At 40.6% G+C, this 18,825-nt stretch overlaps 1 protein-coding gene across 2 annotated transcripts; it reads right to left on the minus strand.

The window, feature by feature from the left end:
• Nucleotides 1-1,274: 1,274 nt before the first annotated feature.
• On the minus strand, nt 1,275-18,181 carry RBM34 (RNA binding motif protein 34). 2 transcript variants are annotated; one of them, XM_054992231.1, is made up of 11 exons: nt 18,078-18,181; nt 16,372-16,543; nt 11,820-11,956; nt 10,276-10,480; nt 9,659-9,718; nt 7,733-7,776; nt 6,732-6,815; nt 6,469-6,532; nt 6,335-6,377; nt 5,845-5,963; nt 1,275-1,634 (listed from the first exon to the last, which is right to left on the minus strand). In XM_054992231.1, exons 1-11 carry the CDS (start codon nt 18,116-18,118, stop codon nt 1,350-1,352), a joined length of 1,254 nt encoding a protein of 417 aa, XP_054848206.1. In that variant the 5' UTR covers nt 18,119-18,181; the 3' UTR covers nt 1,275-1,349. The 2 variants fall into 2 exon arrangements, with proteins under 2 accessions (XP_054848206.1, XP_054848215.1); XM_054992240.1 differs by lacking the exon at nt 6,732-6,815.
• Nucleotides 18,182-18,825: the final 644 nt, after the last annotated feature.

The raw sequence follows: 18,825 nt of genomic DNA on the forward strand, positions 1-18,825 counted from the left end.
ACCTCCAAGGATAACCCATTACCTCTGTCCCAATGCGAACCCACTGTCGCACTAAGGAACTGCTGTGTCAGGAAGTTCTTCCTAATGTTCAGCCAAAAACTTTCACTTTAATTTTAACCTGTTTCTGGTCCAACTTTCTGAGGCAACAGAAAACAACTCTGCCCCATCCTCTGTGTGACAGCCTTTCAAATACTTGAAGAGGGTTATCATATCACCTCTCAGTCACCTCCTCTCTAGGATACACATACCCCGATCCTTCAACCTTTCCTCATAGGACGTGATCAATATTTACTTTAGAAAATCCCCTTTCAAAAACCCGAGACAGGTGATATGGGCAAACAAAAATTAGATAGTTTCAGGAGAATAGCCGTGTTGGTCTATAGTAGAACAGCGAGTCCAGTAGAACCTTAGAGACCAACTAGATTTCCAGAGTATGAGCTTTTGAGAATCAAAACTCCATCAGTTAGGTAGGTAATTGGATTCCACAATCCTCAGAAACTTTGATTGAGAACAAATTTGGGAGAGAGAATTTCATAGATGGCTGGAATATCAAGAGATCTAAAAAAGGGCTTTTGTATCACATAACCCAGATAGACCACACTGTGATTAGCATGGGTGGCTAGACTTCTTATCAGATCAATATTATGATACAGGGTCTACAAAGAGGATAATACATAACACGAAGTTCCAAAGCATACAAAGCAGGGGGGGAAAGCAATAAGGCTGGGGGGGGGGCAATGATTTCTACTGATGCCTCCCTCCTACTAGTGCCCACTGAGCACCCTGCCCCAAATTTTATTCCTAGGAGTCAGCAGCACCTTAGAAATAGCACAGATGGCAAAAGGGCAATGTGCAGTGAGAGGGAAATTGGCAGAAATTGCCACCACCGTTAGAGGGTTCTCAAGTACCCTTAAGTCTTCAGAATGTGTGATTGCTACAGTGGCTTCAAATTACAGTACTCTACTGTATGTACAGTATTCTACTGAAATACATTCATTTCTGCTAGAAAGGGCAAAGATGCCAGAATATTTTTAATTAGTAAGAACAAAACTATAAAAAGCAGATTACTTGTGGTCAGCAGATCTCCTACAGAGAGCCAAGCAGGGAAAAATTTACAGGAGTTCACTAATAAATGACTAACATATGTGGGGAAAATGGGCTAGTAACATTTTCTGGGTTACTAACTCATGTGGAGCTCTTAACTATAACTTATCTTTAAATTGTAGACACACGCATCAATCCATCCAAGCCTCTAAATTACAACTGACAATGTGTAAGAATTTGAACAGAATGCCTATGAAATGCATTTTATTTAAAACATATACTTTGAAATCTGCAGTGTAACAATTTCATTTGTGCTTTTTAAATTTTTTCTTTGCAATGTTTGCTGATCTTGGTTTTTTGCTCTTTTTCACTGGAGCTGCTTTTTCACCAACAAAAGAATCACTGGAACACTTCTTTGCATTGTTCAAGAACGGAGCTTTTTTGTTTTTAAAGCTGACAAAATTCTTTACATTCTTGTCTGAGCTTTTCTGTTGTGCTTTTTCTCTTTCGATACAGCGTTTCACTCTGAGCTTTCTTCCTTTTAGCTCAAAATTGTTTAGCTTCAGAGCAAGGTGCACAGCATCTGTATTCTTTAAGGGAAATGATTTTAAAATATTAAAATATGAAGAGCATCATGTACAAAATAATGCTTAATTTCTATTTTAGCTATTCTTGTTTATCAAACTGCAGCACCTGACACTGCAATATTTCTTCTTCAGCCAGTATCTAAATCGTATCTTAAACATTACAGTAGACTTAACCCATAATGTACCAGACAAATATCCAAAGGTAAAACTACCTTTACAGTGCAATCCTAAGCAGAATTACACCCTTCTAAGTGCACAGATGGAATGATCCTGTTAGGCAACCAACTCTGCTACACCTCCCTGAAATAAATTATTTCACTACCTTAAATGGCCATCTGTTACCTCTAAACTACATGGAACATGCTGTGTAAAGTATTAAGAGAATGGAGATTACCTACCTGGGAGAAGAAGGATTTTAACTTGTGTGCCAGTTTTTGTAAAGGCAATTCTACTTAGTATGCTACAGTGTCATGGCTACAGAGAAGAAAGCTGATGTCTGTCAAGAAACTTGCCTTTTCTTTGCCTGTCTCTTGGCCACATTTATGTTAAACAAAACTGCCTGGTTAGTCCTCAAAGGAGAATTCTGGGAAATTTGGAGAAACTCATTGGAAAGTAGTTCGCAAAGAGATAAGCCTGGATGTGTTTTGCAGAACTCAGATGCAAATGAGATAATGGGAGTGCCAAGGCTGAGTGGCCACAGACAGGTTCATCTTCTGCATTCCATCTTGTTAAACTATTAGAGCACAGAATGGAGATAATTGCTCTGATGGGTGTGCATGACTCAACTGCAGAGACCCACTTTCGTGTGTCTCAGCAAGGCCCTGATTGGTTTTTAGAGTATCCCATGATGCTGGCCAATGTGAGATAAAAATAGATTTTCTAAGATAGTTCTTTGCTCTTGAACCAGCAGATGGACATGTTGCTGGCCCTTGACCATCTCATTCCTTGACTAGCCTAGAGAGTATTAGTATTCTGTTCTGTTTGGACTTTGTGGCTTGATTTTTCCAAGGTAACATCTGGTTCATTGGGCAGAAGATCCTACTAAATAATTTAGGGATTTTAGTTAAGTAGTCTATAGTTTTACTTATTCTATATTTGCACACTTCCTCTGTACGTAATCTTTATGCACATATCTTAATAAATACATTAATCTTTATCATTGTGTGATGTTGGGTTTTGGGCTTCAATCTGAATTCAGCATTTTGGCCTATTGGCCAGCTACCAGTTAACTGCTGAAACTCAGCAAGCAACTGGTCTAATGGGCAATGATAACTTCTTGATTAACACCCAGCATGGCTGGAGATTTTGTTTCCTCAGTTTCTGAGTTTAGAATTAGTCTAAGGAAACTTATGGCAGTGATCTACCCTGGGGCACAAGGCCTCTTGCCCCACCCCCCCAAAGAGTGTTTATACTTGAAAAACCCACATCTGGGAACCTGGGGGTAGGGGTGGTGAATATGTCCCCTATTCCTGCAACACTCAGAATTTATTTAAGGAAGACTGTCTACTTTAGAAATGTGCTAAACCATTTGAAATTTGCAGTGATAATGTTACTGTAATGCAAGGAGAGCTTTTTATGCAGAGAGGAAGAAGAAATATTTGGATGTCAATGTTGGCAACAAAGCTGGGTGCAGTTTCAATTAATTGTTTAATAGCTGCATCATTGTAATTGTATTTGGTGTTTAACATAATTGCTGTTGACTAAATAGCAGCTACCTTGTGTTGGAACAAGCAAGATTGCAGCGGCAGCCATGTGAGACAGACCCTAGACTCAGGCAACATTTAAGAACTTATAACATTGTGCAAGTTATTTTGTAGGAAATTCTGAGGTTAATTATCTAACACATTGAACCAACAAGTTTCAGCGAGACATAGCTACCAACATACCAGTCCAGTGTCACAAGTGTCACTATATTGGTGCTGCATGAGGATATACCTACACAAAGGCTTAGGACACTAGCATAAACCCAATTTGATATATCAGAGTTAAATATACTTAAATGGTACCTTCTTTTCCAGTAAAAAGATGAGGTCTATATACAAATGAATGTTCCACTCAGGTCTCCAACCCTCCAAACCCACTTCAAATGAACTCTTAGAATCTGGTCTTGTGCTACCTAATACTCATAACTGAGGAAGAGGCACCAATCAGGCAGCTGAGTGTCAGAAGATACACAAAAAATTGCTGCTTATTATGGGAAAATGCATTCTATGTCAAAGACATTTTCACATAGGCAGCTAAATGTTTCTTAAAAGGAGTCACATGGGGCCATACTTATTGTGGAAACAGGTGTTTACAGTGGGACATTTTTCCCCACCTTCCCCTCTCACAGCAGTCTTCTGACCTATCAAAAGATATGGTTGGAAATTGTGGGACCCCTATAGATGAAAAGCCACCAGGCACAAGGAGCTTCAGCAAGCAAGGAGGAAAATTGGGTGGAATTGCCCAGACTTTGCTCTTGCACTAACAGAGTACTTGCTTCGTTTCCTTTTCCAAGAATGAGGGGAAGCTAGCAATACATTTTTGGTGGTTACAGAGAACTACCATGAGAAGGTGAAGATGGAGAAAGATCTGTCACGGTGAGTACCTATCCTATATATTCACACACTCCATACTAATTTCTAAACCAGCTAAAAAGGTGCTGTGTTCAAAATTTTAGTATACCATGTGTGACTGCCTCTGTGCAACTCTTATGAAGGATATTCAGTTATGGTTGTTGTGGGTTTTCCGGGCTGTATTGCCGTGGTCTTGGCATTGTAGTTCCTGATGTTTCACCAGCAGCTGTGGCTGGCATCTTCAGAGGTGTAGCACCAAAAGACAGAGATCTCTCAGTGTCACAGTGTGGAAAAGATGTAGGTCATTTGTATCTACTCAGGAGGGGTGGGGTCGAGCTGAGTCATCCTGTAAGAGTTTCCCAGGGTGTGGAATGTTAATGGCGGGAGGCTTCACTGTATCCTGAGGAGGTTCTTTTGCATATGGATTGGTACTTGATGTGCTAATCTTCTCTGCAGGGCTATTGTCGGGGATAGAATGTTTTGTTAGCCTGGTGTTTTTCAGAACTGGAAACCATGCTCTGTTCATTCTTAAGGTTTCTTCTTTCCTGCTGAAGCCCCGCCCATGCTTGTGAACTTCAACGGCCTCCCCGTGCAGCCCGACAAAGCAGCTGGAAGTATTATCCAGCACCCCGGCGTCCTGGAATAAGACACTGCGCCCTGTCCGAGCCAGGCCATGCTCAGCCACCGCCTTCGGGCAGTGTTCGGGCCCACCCGAGGAGTGCGGCAGGTGCTGCGATCGGCGGGGGACGGTGGGGACCCCCTCACCTCTGCAGGAGTGTACCGTGTGCCCTGCAGCTGTGGACGGGTTTGCATTGGGACCACAGGGCGTGGCATCCGGACAGGAGTGGAAGAGCATGGGAGACGCTGCAGACTTGGACGGCCTGGGGGATCGGGGGGATCGGCGGTGGCTGAGCATGGCCTGGCTCGGACGGGGCGCAGTGTCTTATTCCAGGACGCCGGGGTGCTGGACAACACTTCCAGCTGCTTTGTCGGGCTGCACGGGGAGGCCGTTGAAGTTCACAAGCATGGGCGGGGCTTCAGCAGGAAAGAAGAAACCTTAAGAATGAACAGAGCATGGTTTCCAGTTCTGAAAAACACCAGGCTAACAAAACATTCTATCCCCGACAATAGCCCTGCAGAGAAGATTAGCACATCAAGTACCAATCCATATGCAAAAGAACCTCCTCAGGATACAGTGAAGCCTCCCGCCATTAGCATTCCACACCCTGGGAAACTCTTACAGGATGACTCAGCTCAACCCCACCCCTCCTGAGTAGATACAAATGACCTACATCTTTTCCACACTGTGACACTGAGAGATCTCTGTCTTTTGGTGCTACACCTCTGAAGATGCCAGCCACAGCTGCTGGCGAAACGTCAGGAACTACAATGCCAAGACCATGGCAATACAGCCCGGAAAACCCACAACAACCTTTGTTCTCCAGCCGTGAAAGCCTTCGACAATACATCGATATTCAGTTACTCCTGCAGAAGAGCCTTTGATACTCAGTATATTGGAACAAACAAAAAGGGCTTTTTGTATACCTATGAGGTGTTCTGTACTGTATGAAATGGAAAGCAAGACACCCCCAGATTTTGTATGTTATGTACTAAATATTAAATCTTTCATTACAGCTACGCAACAGAAGTTCGCATACCTCAAACAGAACATAACCAAATCCTTTGCCAATGCCAGTGTTCCGATCTCTCACAATTCGCACACCCATTACAGTTCCACATTGAGAGAAATGGTCTCTTACAGTATCATCATCAATTTCTGTAAGCAAACAGTTGAAAAAGGTGCAGGTGTCAAATATAATTATTTTAAGTGTATGATAAAAATCCTGAAAATGTTAATTCTCAACTTAAATGGAAGAAATTTCCAGCTACTTACAATGACTTCACTTTTGCAAGGGTATATATTTCTGGGTAAATTATCACAATACGTTATGAAACCATCTGGCAGTTCAGCTTATTGAAAGTACACATTTAAGTACATTGTTATCAACATTTTAGAAACTGTTTGAATCTACTTGTCTGCAAACAACCACAAATGAAATGGGATTTCATAAGGCCAAATGGAATGATAACTTTTATAGTGGATTAGTCTACAGTCACTTCAGTGCTGAATATCCATTTTTTACTTACCATAGGGGAGATTTCCTACAAATACAGACCTCTTATTATCGTGCTGCAAAGTAAACAAACAAGGAGAATGGTGTCAGAAGCCAAAACCAGCAGCTACAAAAGAAGATTCTTCCCACAACATTCCAACTACTTACAGAACTGGATTCTGAAGCAAGGTCAACTCTGATGTGGAATCCATCAGCAAATTCTGTTCCATTACTATTGAAACCACAAAAGGGAAAATGTTATCAGAAATGTTAGAATGTTATCAACTGCTATGATCAGAAATAATTGCTGAAATATTTCAGGAGTTTTAAAGACTTATGTACTTTTAATTTTTAAGATATGTATAATATCATCAAATGTATTCTGATGCACTAGATTTTACGAACTGGCTGCTAATTTTTAAACAGATTACCGTCTTAAGGCATTAACAGCTGCACATTCTTCCTTGAAGACAACATAAGCATTAATGTACTTTCTATTAGGATGCACCTTTCGCCTGAAAAAAAAATGCAGTAATTTGTTTTCAACTGAAAATTAAGTCTTACATTTACACTTTTGTAAGCAAGGCTGCCTCCACAAGAGGCTATAAAACTTACATCATAATTTTTAACACGTTTATTGGGACGTAAGTCCCATAAATTCAGTGGGACTTGTGTGGTATAATGGTTAGATTGTGACAAAGGAAAACTAGATTCAAATCCACACTTAAAGTAGTTCACACACAGTCACTACTTTTCAGCTTTACCTACCTATTGTGGTGTGACAGAGTTACATGAACCTGTCTTATCATCAGACCCCTGGTCTATCAAGGTCTGTTTGTACTCTAAGCGGCAGCCACTCTCCTCTAGGACCTCAAGTAGAGGTCTTTCGCATTGATCCTTCTAACTGGAAGTGCCACGGATCGAACCTGGGATCATGTCCATGCAAATAAGATGCTATACCACTGAGCCAAGGTCCATGTACACTACCCTTAACTTCTTGGAGTAAGGGTGGGAAAAATCTATTTTAAAAAAATGCTTTCCTGGAAGGTATACCAAAAACTGCGCTTCTGTTTTCAAACTGCTTAGTCTTACACTTGTTTAGTCTGGCCGTCCTCTGATAGCATCAGATCAGTATCTCCAACTGTTTCCATTTGCTACAAAAATAGCAAATAACTGAGAAAGGGATGGAAGTACTTTCAGCCTTTTCAAGGCAGGAAGCCATAATAACCATCTGTTGTGCTTCAAGAACTATTGTGCAAATATACTACTTACTGCTATATCCATTGTACTGACTTATAGAATAAATGAAAGGACACTTGATCTTTGCTATAAGTATTGCTTTATGTAGTCAAAACAGTTTTTTTGGGGGGGGGGAAGGGTACATTTTATAAACCTGTTATACTGAAAATGAAACACATGAAACAAGACCTACTTTATAGCTGCCAATTTTTTGGATAATGTATCTTCTGCTGGAATCTTAAAAAAACAAAAGAGCATTCATTGGAAGGCATATTCCACTTCAACATGTCACATTATGAACATCTGAGAACACTGTGCTCATTGCAGCAGAACAGCGAGTAGTTCTAAAATCAAGAGAAATAAGGACTGTTTCTGCCAACGCTTGGGCTTTCTCAGTGGCAACCCCAGCCCTAGCTCTAGTTATATGTTGACCCCTGTCATTCTACCTATTTGTTGAAGCAATGGTTTTCATAGCTCTTTGTTTTCTTTTGTTATTTAACTAAGAGTATCCATGGAAGCTACCATGAATGATTACTCGTTTTCAGATAAACAGGATATAACTATTGTAAAATGCACATACATTCAGGTGTACTTTTTAGATGTGGACAGGGTAGAACAATTACAGAAGAGATATCTGCATCAGTGGTCATTTCAGCTATTCTAGCATGCAATTTATTGAGCAAAATAATTAACAGAAAACAGATGAGAAAACTAAGGTGTTTTATTAAACCAATCCCTTATATTGTTCAGAGTAGCTAGGTCAGGCCTTCAACACTGACACCTTTACAACATTAAGAACACCATTAGGGGATAATCTTGTGCAGTGTCTTGTGAGGGGGTGGGTAGAAAGTTTTGTATCTCCTTGACAATTGGGGAGAAGAGAAACTTTATTATAAAACCAAAGTAGTTGTCATAATACAGATTATTTCGACTTGTGTTTGCCCGGGGTCATGGAAGGATTGCTACAGAGTGCTGTATCAAGGCCAAAGTGCTGCATTTGGACTACAACAGAGTTTATGGTCCAGGGATAGGTGTTTATTGACTTTTTACTGGAAATATTTACATCTTGCTTTTCTCCTGATTAATATGGCTTTGTCTGCTTCTCTCCTGCTGCCATATTTATCCCAGTCCTTGTCCCTGTCCTCCATCCTCCTTTTCATTTGCCTCATAAATGTGATACTACTCATACTGCCTGTTGTAACCCTTTAAAGTTGGAACAATTGGTGAATTGGAAATGAACAAGAGGGAAGGAGAAAGACGGGGAAAATGTCATTAACTGTTTGATGGAGGCACATTCATCAGTCCAAGGAACCAGGAAGACTGTACTTGATAGGTTATGGATTATTAGGGCCAATTCACATAATCAAGTTGGGACAGCAAATTTGTGGATGGACAATTCTAGGTTGTTTGGCTTATGCATACATAAAGTACCAAAGCCTTATATGTTAAAATAAAACATAAAATGTTAAGATGTATTCAGTAGCTGGCAGAATTTATTCATGGCTCCCAAACTGGTACTGATTGTCACACTACCACTTCTACTCATCAGCTCTTAGGATAAGCAGCCATAATAATGTTTAATTTAAAATCCAGTATGTAATAACAGTGGCTGACCCCAAAACAGCTGCTGCCCACACATGGACAGCACGTCCAATCCAAATGGCTCTCCTTTGCACATCATTCCACAACATTCAAGAGGCTTCTCTGATCAGAAACATTTTTTGTAGACCAAGAGGACAGCAACAGGAGGTGGTGGGAAGGACCTGTTCCATTTTTTATCCCTTCCGCTAACACTAAAATTCTTAGCAACCAGAAGGAAAGGAAGATAACACACGGCCAAAAGACCAAGGGGGAACAGGGTTCCTCCACTGCTCTGATGCTCCCTAACCCTCACAGCTGATCCACTGGTCTTGTTTACAGGATCATGGATCCTTCTCCAGTGAATAGTGAAAATGAAAAGCCTCTTTATCTGTATGAAGTTCATTGGTTCTGCCTTCACAATGCCCCTGCCTACTTTCCTGAGCACCTGGGGAAATGCCTGCTGGTGCCACATTAGGGAATCCAGGCCTAGATACTGCAGGCTATATAAAATTATGAACAATAAAAGTTATATACTTACCAAAGAGCGGAAGCGAACTGATTCAATTTGTCCATGTTCTTTGAAAAATAACTTTAGCATCTAAACATTCAATTCACTTGGTCAATACAAATAAGAGCAACAACTATTCTTATTTATGATCAAATACAAGACCCCCCCCCCCAGTAACTTGCTATGGGTTGGTTCCACTGAAACCTTTCTGCAAACAAAAATATTTCCATCCATGGAGTGTAACTTTACAACTTCCTCCTTCAGCTCAGAATACATCCCAAACATCAGCACCTTGCATTGTGCCCAGAAAACTAGCAGCCAGGGTAGATGGGCCTGGAGTGATATTGTCTCTGTAACCCACTTCAGTTAATATCCAAGTTGCAGCATTCAGCACCAACTGAAGTTTCTAAATACTTTTCAAATGCAGCTCTATGTGGAACGCATTGCAGTAATCTAATCTAGATGTAGATTAGATTACAGCTACAGCTACCCAGAAAAGGCTGCAGCTCATAAGCACATTTCCTTCAAGCAAGTCCCAGTGATGTCACTGTAACTTTTTAATCATTCGTGTGTATCAGGACCACTGACTAAAACACTAAATACTAAAAATTATGTCCAATTTTTGCTCCCCAATAATACTGACTTACCTGCGCTGTACAACTAATAGGTAAATTCCCCACAAAGAGAGTCCTCTTATTCTTTAGCATTTCCTTAGCAGGATTGATTTGCATTTTCTTCTGCTTTATTCCAGCATCAGCATCTGAAGCTGAGAGATGCTTAGAAGCCAATTTTTGTTTGATTTGTTTCTCTTTTTTCATTTCATCTTCATCTGTTTGATCCAAAGCATACTCCCTTGACAAGCAGTGAAAAATTGAAGCCAAGCTGTTAATATCCATTCTTTATACTCAAGGAAGAAACGGTATTCTAATCTACCCAGACACAAAAGTAACAGAAGATCCATCACTGGAGAAACTACAGGTAACAGTTACATTAAAAGCATGCAATGAGAGACTCTCAAGCTAACACATGGCAAAAGGATGCATATTAAAAACCAATCACATGAAACCATATCCTCATATACTGGCTTAGAACCCTGCAGGGCCTGGCTAATCAGGTAAGGTGAGAGGCCTGAAGTGTTCGTCTGCTTCTTGCCCTCCACAGTACTTGTGGGGACAGAAGTACTCCAGCCTGAGCATTTAGCACTTCTGAGGCATGGCACAAATCAAGGACAGTGATTCTTCCCCCCTCCTTGATTCCAAACTCCAGGAATGCATTGCCATAGTGAGTGCATTTGTGGACTGTTGGCATTGCATATTTGCCCATGGAAGAGACAGATTCCTTCAACTGCAGAGCAGTTGCAGTGACCGGGCTTTTTAATGGAAGATTCGCCACACTAGAGGTAAAAAGAATCTGGATCTAAGAGACAAGTACACCCATCGTTTGTTAAGTTATTTTATTCAATTTTTATCCTGGCCTTCCTCCAAGGAGCTGATATACATGGCTTCCCCCATTTTTACTGTCACATATTAAGCCATGAAAGAGCGACTGGCCTAAGAGCACCCAACTGGCTCCATGGCCGAATGGGAATTTGAGCTCTAGATTCCCCGATTCTACTCTGACAGAACAATACAACCAACAGTTCCAGGATACATTACTCCATTACTCAGAATAGTGACTCTCACAAAAGAAGCGATTTTTAGCCAATCTTTCACCTGCATTCTTGCGACTACAGACAGGAGAAGAAAACGGATAAACAGACCACAAGGACATTGTGAGCTCTTAGAGAAGCAGACCATCTCTGAGTCAAGAGCAGGCAACACTGACTAGTGGAATACCTCTTAGAGAGAGTATTTTAATAAAAAGGGAATTTTTACACACCCATGCCTTTTATTACGGTTTACTTATTGGATGAAAGTTTATTTATTATTTAAATTTATTTTACAGCAGTGACAATAAGCACAAAGCAAAACAAAACAGAGAAAACTGTCTTCGTGTGCCATTAAACAGTGTTATTCTTCAAATTTCTAGCTTACTCTGGCCTTAATCAATGGAATAATCATCCAAAAACATGACTACTATATTTTGCCATGAACACATGCCAGTCTAGCTCCAACCTGAAAAACAAAATACCTTTTTCCATGTCTGTCTCTAACTAATGAGATTTGGCTTTCTAAGTTTAAGTTTAATTTACCTGCTAGCTAATCTTGTCTCAGCTGGAGAGATGAGTTTCTTTTTAGCTTTCTTCATGCCTTTCAAAGGTTCTGTTTCAGTAGAGTTTTGAATTTCTGTGGCAATTTCGTTTTCTGCATGCTTGCGCTTCTTATTCTCCTTATAGAAAAGAGAAGGTGATTTCAAAAAGTTAAACAAGAAAATACAAGGCAATCATGCTACAATAAAATAAGCCTGAAAAATAGGAACAACTTGTGTTTAAACCTTCCACCAACCCACCCAACCCATTTTGTTTAAACAGTTTAAATGCAAGATTTATTTTAAACAATGTTTCATGTAAGACCTCACGTACATTTCCTATTAGTCAAAAGAATCTGTGATACCAGCTTAGTAATTATGTATCTTTGAGAAAAAGGCTATGACTTTTACAGTTGGTAATGAACTTGGAAGAATATAACAGCCCTGGTGAATCACACCAGTGGTCCATCTAGTCCAGCATCTTCTCTCACACAGTGACCAACCAGAGGAGTTGGCCGTGTTAGTCTGCAGTAGCAAAATAGCAAAGTGTCCAGTAGCACCTTTAAGACTAACCAACTTTATTGCAGCACAAGCTTTCAAGAGCCACAGCTCTCTTGATGCATCTGACAAACAGACCTGTGGCTACTGACGAACCAGTTACTCTGGAGGACAGACAACAGGGCGTAGAAGTCCAAGGCCTTCCCCTGATGTCGCCTCAGAGATTTAGTGCCTCTGAATGGGGAGATTCCCTTTCATCAACAAGGCTAGTAACCACTGATAGACTGATCCTCCATGAATCAGTCTAATCCCCCTCTAAAGCAGTCTGTGCCTCTGGCCATCACTACATCCTCTTGCAGTGAATTCAATATTTTAATCAGTCATTATGTAAAGAAATGATTTTCTTTTGTCTGTCCTGATCTACTGTTCATCAGCTTCATTGAAAGCCTTTGAATTCTAGCATTTTGGAGGAAAAATTCTCTTTGTCCACCATCTCTACCCCATGCATAATTTTATAAACCTCTTTCATCACCCTTGCCTTAGTTGTCTGTTTTCTAAAATGAAAAGTCCCAGTCTCTTCAGCCTTTCCTTATAGGAAAAGTGCTCCAATCCCCTAATTATGGTTGCCTTCAAACACAAAACTTTGTTTTAGTTATGCTGCAAATTAGCTTTAACTGCAATACAAAAAAGAAGCCAATAAAATTACACAAGGACAAGCTTTAACATGGGGCTTACTGGTCTTAAGTTCTCATTTCACAAAACAGTAGCCCAATTAATAGGTTGCTACTGGGGGGCGGTAGATGCCTGCATGTGACACAGTCCCAGACCACAGAGGTAACATCTGCTGAGGATCATATGTGCAGTTAGAAGGTCTCTTAGATCCAGATCTATAGCTGGATGCTTTCATCAGAGTGTCAGTGTGGTGTAGAGTACTAGGATTTGGCCAGACGTCATTAGATTCAAATCCCCACTCCATCCCCATTCTAAAGTCATACAGTCACACAGTCTTCCTGTTTAAGACAGAAGGGATAGCCACCTCCCTGCCTCCAAATTCTGGGTGCTGATCCAGCAATCAGGCAGGTGAGATTCACTCCCTTTATGAGATTGAAAGCTCTACCTTACCCTTCCTAAAGGCCTTGACTTTCCAACTTCTGGGTTGGTTCTGGGGTGTACCCACACCAAAGTCATGAATTCTGGACTCAACTTAAATAAAAGTTTATTATTTTCAGAAGTGTTTACAAAAAGCATAAAGCACTCTCACACATGCAACAGACATAAAACAAAGAAACCTTAGTGTTACTACATAAAATCTGCCTAACTGAAAATTTAAGAACTGGCTACCTAAGCGTCTCTGCTTGGCATCCATTTCATTGCATATCTCACCCGTCCATTAGAACATCAGTCCTCTCTATGTCTGGTTGGCCTGACAAAGGGATATGTTGAGGTGATAGATAGCATATAGGTTTCAGCTTCTCTCTTACATACTTGCATGATGGTCCCTCAGAGAGAAAGGCATGGAGAAGGGAACTGGTTGAGCTGAGAAGCCATCTTTTCTAAGACTCAATGCATCACCTGGCAACTCAAGAGCAAATCAGGACCAAGCTGTTAATTAGCATTTTAGCTGTGTGAAAATCTAGGGTGCGACAAAAAGCCTCTCTGAGAATAGTCTCCAAAGGTCAAATCACTGGGGAACTCAGAGCTTGCCCCACAGGAGTTGCTAATCAGATCAACCACTGCATATCTGACAAGGCCTGAGCCTGAAAACACAGCTCTGAACTCAAGTTCAGCCATTTTTACGAAAACCTGGCTTTGGCTGACAACTTCCTTACACAGACTACCTTACCTTGCAGCGTTAGTGAGATGATAAATTGGAGGAGAACTATGTATACCATCCTGAGTTCCTCAGAGAAAGAGGGGATAAAAGTAAGCTAGACAGATAGAAAGCCTGGTGTAGCAGCTGTGGCGCTCCCTAAACAGAAACTGTCATTCATGCTCTGGTCATTGTCCAAATGTGATTATTGTCATGTGTTGTGTGAGGATACTTTAGCTGGTCCAGAATATGCCTGCCAGACTGTTAACTAGAACTGGTCACAGGGCACATTTCCATAGTTTTGAAGGAACTTAACTGGTCCCCAGTATTGGGTTGGAGTGACATACAAGAATCTGTGGCAGTCTTGTCACATCTAACAAGCAGTCACATCTAAGAACCCTTTGTTGGGAGTAAGTCCCATTAAATAAAATGGAACGTCTTGTGATTGCTCTCTAAATGGCTTGGAACCAGTGTACCTTAAAGACCAGTTATGTCCATATGAACCTTGCTTTCAATTAAGTTCTTCATTATGGTCCCTTCTCGGCTCCGCTAACCAGAGAGAGAGAGAGAGAGAGAGAGGGAGGGAGGGAGGGGAGCATTTGCCACAGTGGCACCTGATTCTGGAACTACTTTTATACTCAGATTTGTCTGATTTTTGGCTGCCTTGTTTATTTATTCAGTTAGTCACATACAGCAGCTTTCCAACATGCAGGTTTATAATTTATGTTTTATGTTTACTGCTTTTAAGCTTTCTGTATTTTTCAATTCATCATCATAAAAATGACTCTGAGAGATAAATCTGCACATGAACTAGTCAGACTGATAACACAGAAGATACAATATTGTTTATACTAAGCAGAACAAAGTTGTCCATCAGAGGCAAATATTTAGTCAAAAGACATAGCAAGAGTACATCTATAAATGTTATGAAATGGAACCTTCTCTCAGTAAAAAGTTATTTCTGATTTTTTTCTTGCCTCCAGAGTCTGTACCACAGATTCTATTGTCTGTGATATTATTTTATCTACTATTAGAGGGCACAAGAATAGGAGAGAGGGGGTGAGCTTGTTAGAATCTGAAAATCTACAAGCTTCAGTACCGTATTAGTGTATTAGTTTGAATCATGTCATGTTTGAGGGAAAATGCACTTCTGGACAGAACTTTGCTTTCATGAGTTGGAAGGCATAAACAAGGTTGTGTGGAATCATACAATGATTACTAGCATGGTTTAGTTGAAAGTTCTGTCTACAACGTTCGGTGGACAAGTACTGTGTTAACACTTCTCTACCACAGAAATGCCAAAGCATTGCTGATCACAGCTGAAAGTATATTGCAATAGCACCTTTTTGTTCTTCAAATTTCAATGAAACGGCCATCAATAAAAAGCTTTATGGCACTAAAGACTTATCAGAATTATACAGCTGGTGCTTTTGAGAACCTCTTTTTAGTATTAGCTGCATGGTCCTTAACTTGAACTGCAAAGATACATACATTTTACTCACAGATCAACAGTTTTAAACAACAGTGAAAAGTGTACTATTCAATTTCTTATGCCAACAAAATCATTGTCAGTTAGCAATATTTGCAGCAAAGAACAAACATATGTAACTATGAACAAAACAACAGTAGTCAAATGCTGGTCTTACCTGCATATGTCATGCCAATGAAAGGTATTACTGAACTTCTACAGTGTCAATTACACAGTATACTCCTTATATGAATTTATAAATCACACAATCACCATATATATGTTACCACCACTTTTCAATTAACAGCAAAGCTAGCTTCTACAAAGTTATTTTAGTTCATTAAAACAATTTTTCCCAGCAGTATCACCAGTTCCCTGTCATACATCTAATAACCCAGTGGTTCCAGCATGTGGATGCTTGAATCCAAGAATCAAAACCACTTGGCTGCAAAAGAGATGGTCCTGCAAACTTGGGGGAATCCCCACATTTACAGTAAAATCAGAGAACCCAGAAACATACATTGGGTGGTTTAAGAAAACCCAAAACATTTACCTGACTTCTCCAATGATTGATGGGACAGGTCTGCAGGAAGTGTGTGGCAGTCAGGTGCTCCAAATGACCAGCCCATGTTTGGAGGGTGTTAGGGATAGTGGAAACAACACAGAGAAGGGAGCTTGGAGGGAGGGTATTAACACTCCAATTTGATAACATTTCAATAGCTCAATTGTGTGATGCTGAACACCTATTTGGGGAACCACTGACATAAGAATTGTACTTACCCTTGGTATAGCAACATACAATGGCTGCTTTTCCGTCCCCGGAGCACTGAAAAGTTGTACCAAGTGATCTGTGCCACATACAGCAGGGTTTTTTGGAAACAAACTGTTGGCCACTTGCCCCACAATATAATCTTCATTTGATACCGCAACAGTATCCCCCTCACCAACTTTTCTATTAAAGAAAGTTAGTCATTAGTTATCACATGGTACCACTAGCAATCAGACATACACAAATACATTTCATACTAAAAGTTTTAAAACACATCTTAAGTGACCAAATGCAACTTTTGAAAATGCTTATTTTTAATTGTGAAATGCTTATTTTTAAAGATGACATCAAGACATTGTGAAATGCTTATTTTTTAATATGACACTAAGAGACATATTTTCCAAAGCATCACATGAGAAAAAAGGGAAAGATGAGAACAGAGAATCAATCAGGTTAACCTGCCAATTTCCATTAAAGTTCAAAATTACAACCATTGTATGTTATCACGGCCACTAACAATAATTTTAGTGATAGCCAGTCTTTGTTACATTGATTAGCAACTTGTCTACATTATTTAACATAACTGAAATATACTACCTCTGAAAGAGGCCAGTGTTTACCAAGGAGTATGTACTGAAGAAAGAAAAAAATAGGGCAGGCTCTGAAATACAGGAAATCAAATGCATCTGATGAAGGGAACTGTGATTCTCGAAAGTATGCTACAATAAAGTAGCATACAGGAAATACAGGAAATCAAATACAGGAAATACAGGAAATCAAATGCTGTATTACAGGAAATACAGGAAATCAAATGCTGTATTTCAGAGAACTGGTAATCTGAAGTATGAGTATTTGGTGGATCAATATTTAAAACCTTTTAAACACCTGAGCACCTCAGGGCTGGCTTGCGTGCTATGTTATTCCTACTCAGATGTCTCAATAAGAGAGGAAAAGCCAGTCTACAAATACTTGTAGAGGAGTTAGCCGTGTTAGTCTGTAGTAGCAAAATCAAAGAGTCCAGTAGCACCTTTAAGACTAACCCACTTTATTGTAGCATACTTTCGAGAATCACAGTTCCCTTCATCAGATGCATGTGATGAAGAGAACTGTGATTCTCGAAAGCTTATCCTACAAATACTGACACTTTTTATTAAACTGCATTTATGAACTTGTGGCATAATTAACACTTTGCAAGTGATAGCATGAATAGCTTTTCCTACATGGAGGTTCTGGAAGAGAAAACTGTCGATATGAAATGCAGCCTCTCTAGACTGTTGCATGTAGGAGGTTTCTGGGCACACTATTCGTGATTAGAGCGTTCGATTAGGGCACAGGACCCTTGGTTCTGAATACCACCCCCTCCCTTGCCATGAGATTTACTGGGTGACCTTGGGTCAGTCATCGTCTCTCAACCTCGCCTACTTCACAGGGCTGTTAAGAAAATGAGAGCTTCTTACAGAAAGGTTAGGATACGAATGCACTAAATAAAGAAAAACCGCAAAGCGCCTTTCCCTTTGGACTGATTAATCATACAACCCCCCATCTGGAAGCTAAGGAAAGGCCTTCCAAAGCAAAGGGTTTGGCGGGCAACCCTGAACCCCAGGCAAGCATGCTAGCGCCTCGTGGGCTGCCCCGCAGGCATCGCGCATGGAGCGGGGAGAACAGAACGCACGGAGCGTAGAGGCCAGACGACCGTTGAAACAGCTGCGTCTCTTACTCTTTGCCTGAGCGGAGCTTCTTCGCTTTAGATGCCCTCATTTTCGAAAGAGACTCGATCCCACATTCCCAAACTGCTTCTGCCTCAAGTGTGAAGTCACTTCCTGGTCCAAGGCCCGCCCATATCCCTATTTTACTTTCGACTCCAATCAAAGGGCCATCTATGTTATGGAAGAAGCACGCAAGCGCCCTCTGCGGGGTCTAGGCGAAGCTATTAGCCTGGTTCAGAGAAAAGCGGCGCCTCCTCAAAGGCGGGGAAAGCTTGTCGGTTTTTTGCCGCTATCAGCTGGCCTTAAACGAAGCGGCTGGCTGGCAATTTCCGATGGTTTAGGCTTGCTGGACTTAATACCTGCTTACGGGAACTCATAATCGGTTCCACCATCTTGGGCTCATCTGTTTGCACATCATTCAATTTAATGTATGCCGTCATGTGCTAACAGTGCCGCTCGACTATTCGCATTGGACAAGTGTCAGTTCCTGTGTGAGAAAATCAGTGAACTCATATTGGGTACAAGAAATTACAATATTCGGGAACTAGTGAGGGATCATTTTAATCTTCATGGACATACTATTGCAGATCTGAAAGATCTAACCCCCCCCCCCCAATACCTCCAAAGAATATACAATGTGAGTGCTGAATCAATGCATGAAGAAACTAAAGACTTAAGCTGTCTCCTGCTGTTTAAATCATATCTTGCTGGCTTAAACAGAGATTTAGATTTCCTTACTCTTTGTAATTTCTAATAACA

Source organism: Eublepharis macularius, chromosome 1 (assembly GCF_028583425.1).
Source record: "Eublepharis macularius isolate TG4126 chromosome 1, MPM_Emac_v1.0, whole genome shotgun sequence".
Lineage (NCBI taxonomy): Eukaryota > Metazoa > Chordata > Lepidosauria > Squamata > Eublepharidae > Eublepharis > Eublepharis macularius.

Bases quoted from the DNA above. Each gene is read 5' to 3' on its own strand.
- RBM34 (XM_054992231.1), bottom strand. From the start codon at position 18,118: ATGAGGGCATCTAAAGCGAAGAAGCTCCGCTCAGGCAAAGA. The intron at 10,481-11,819 runs GTAAATTAAACT...CTGCTTGTCAAG, and splicing joins GAGACAAGATTAGCTAGCAG to GGAGTATGCTTTGGATCAAA. The intron at 7,777-9,658 runs GTAAGTATATAA...TGTTTTTTTAAG, and splicing joins CAGTTCGCTTCCGCTCTTTG to ATTCCAGCAGAAGATACATT.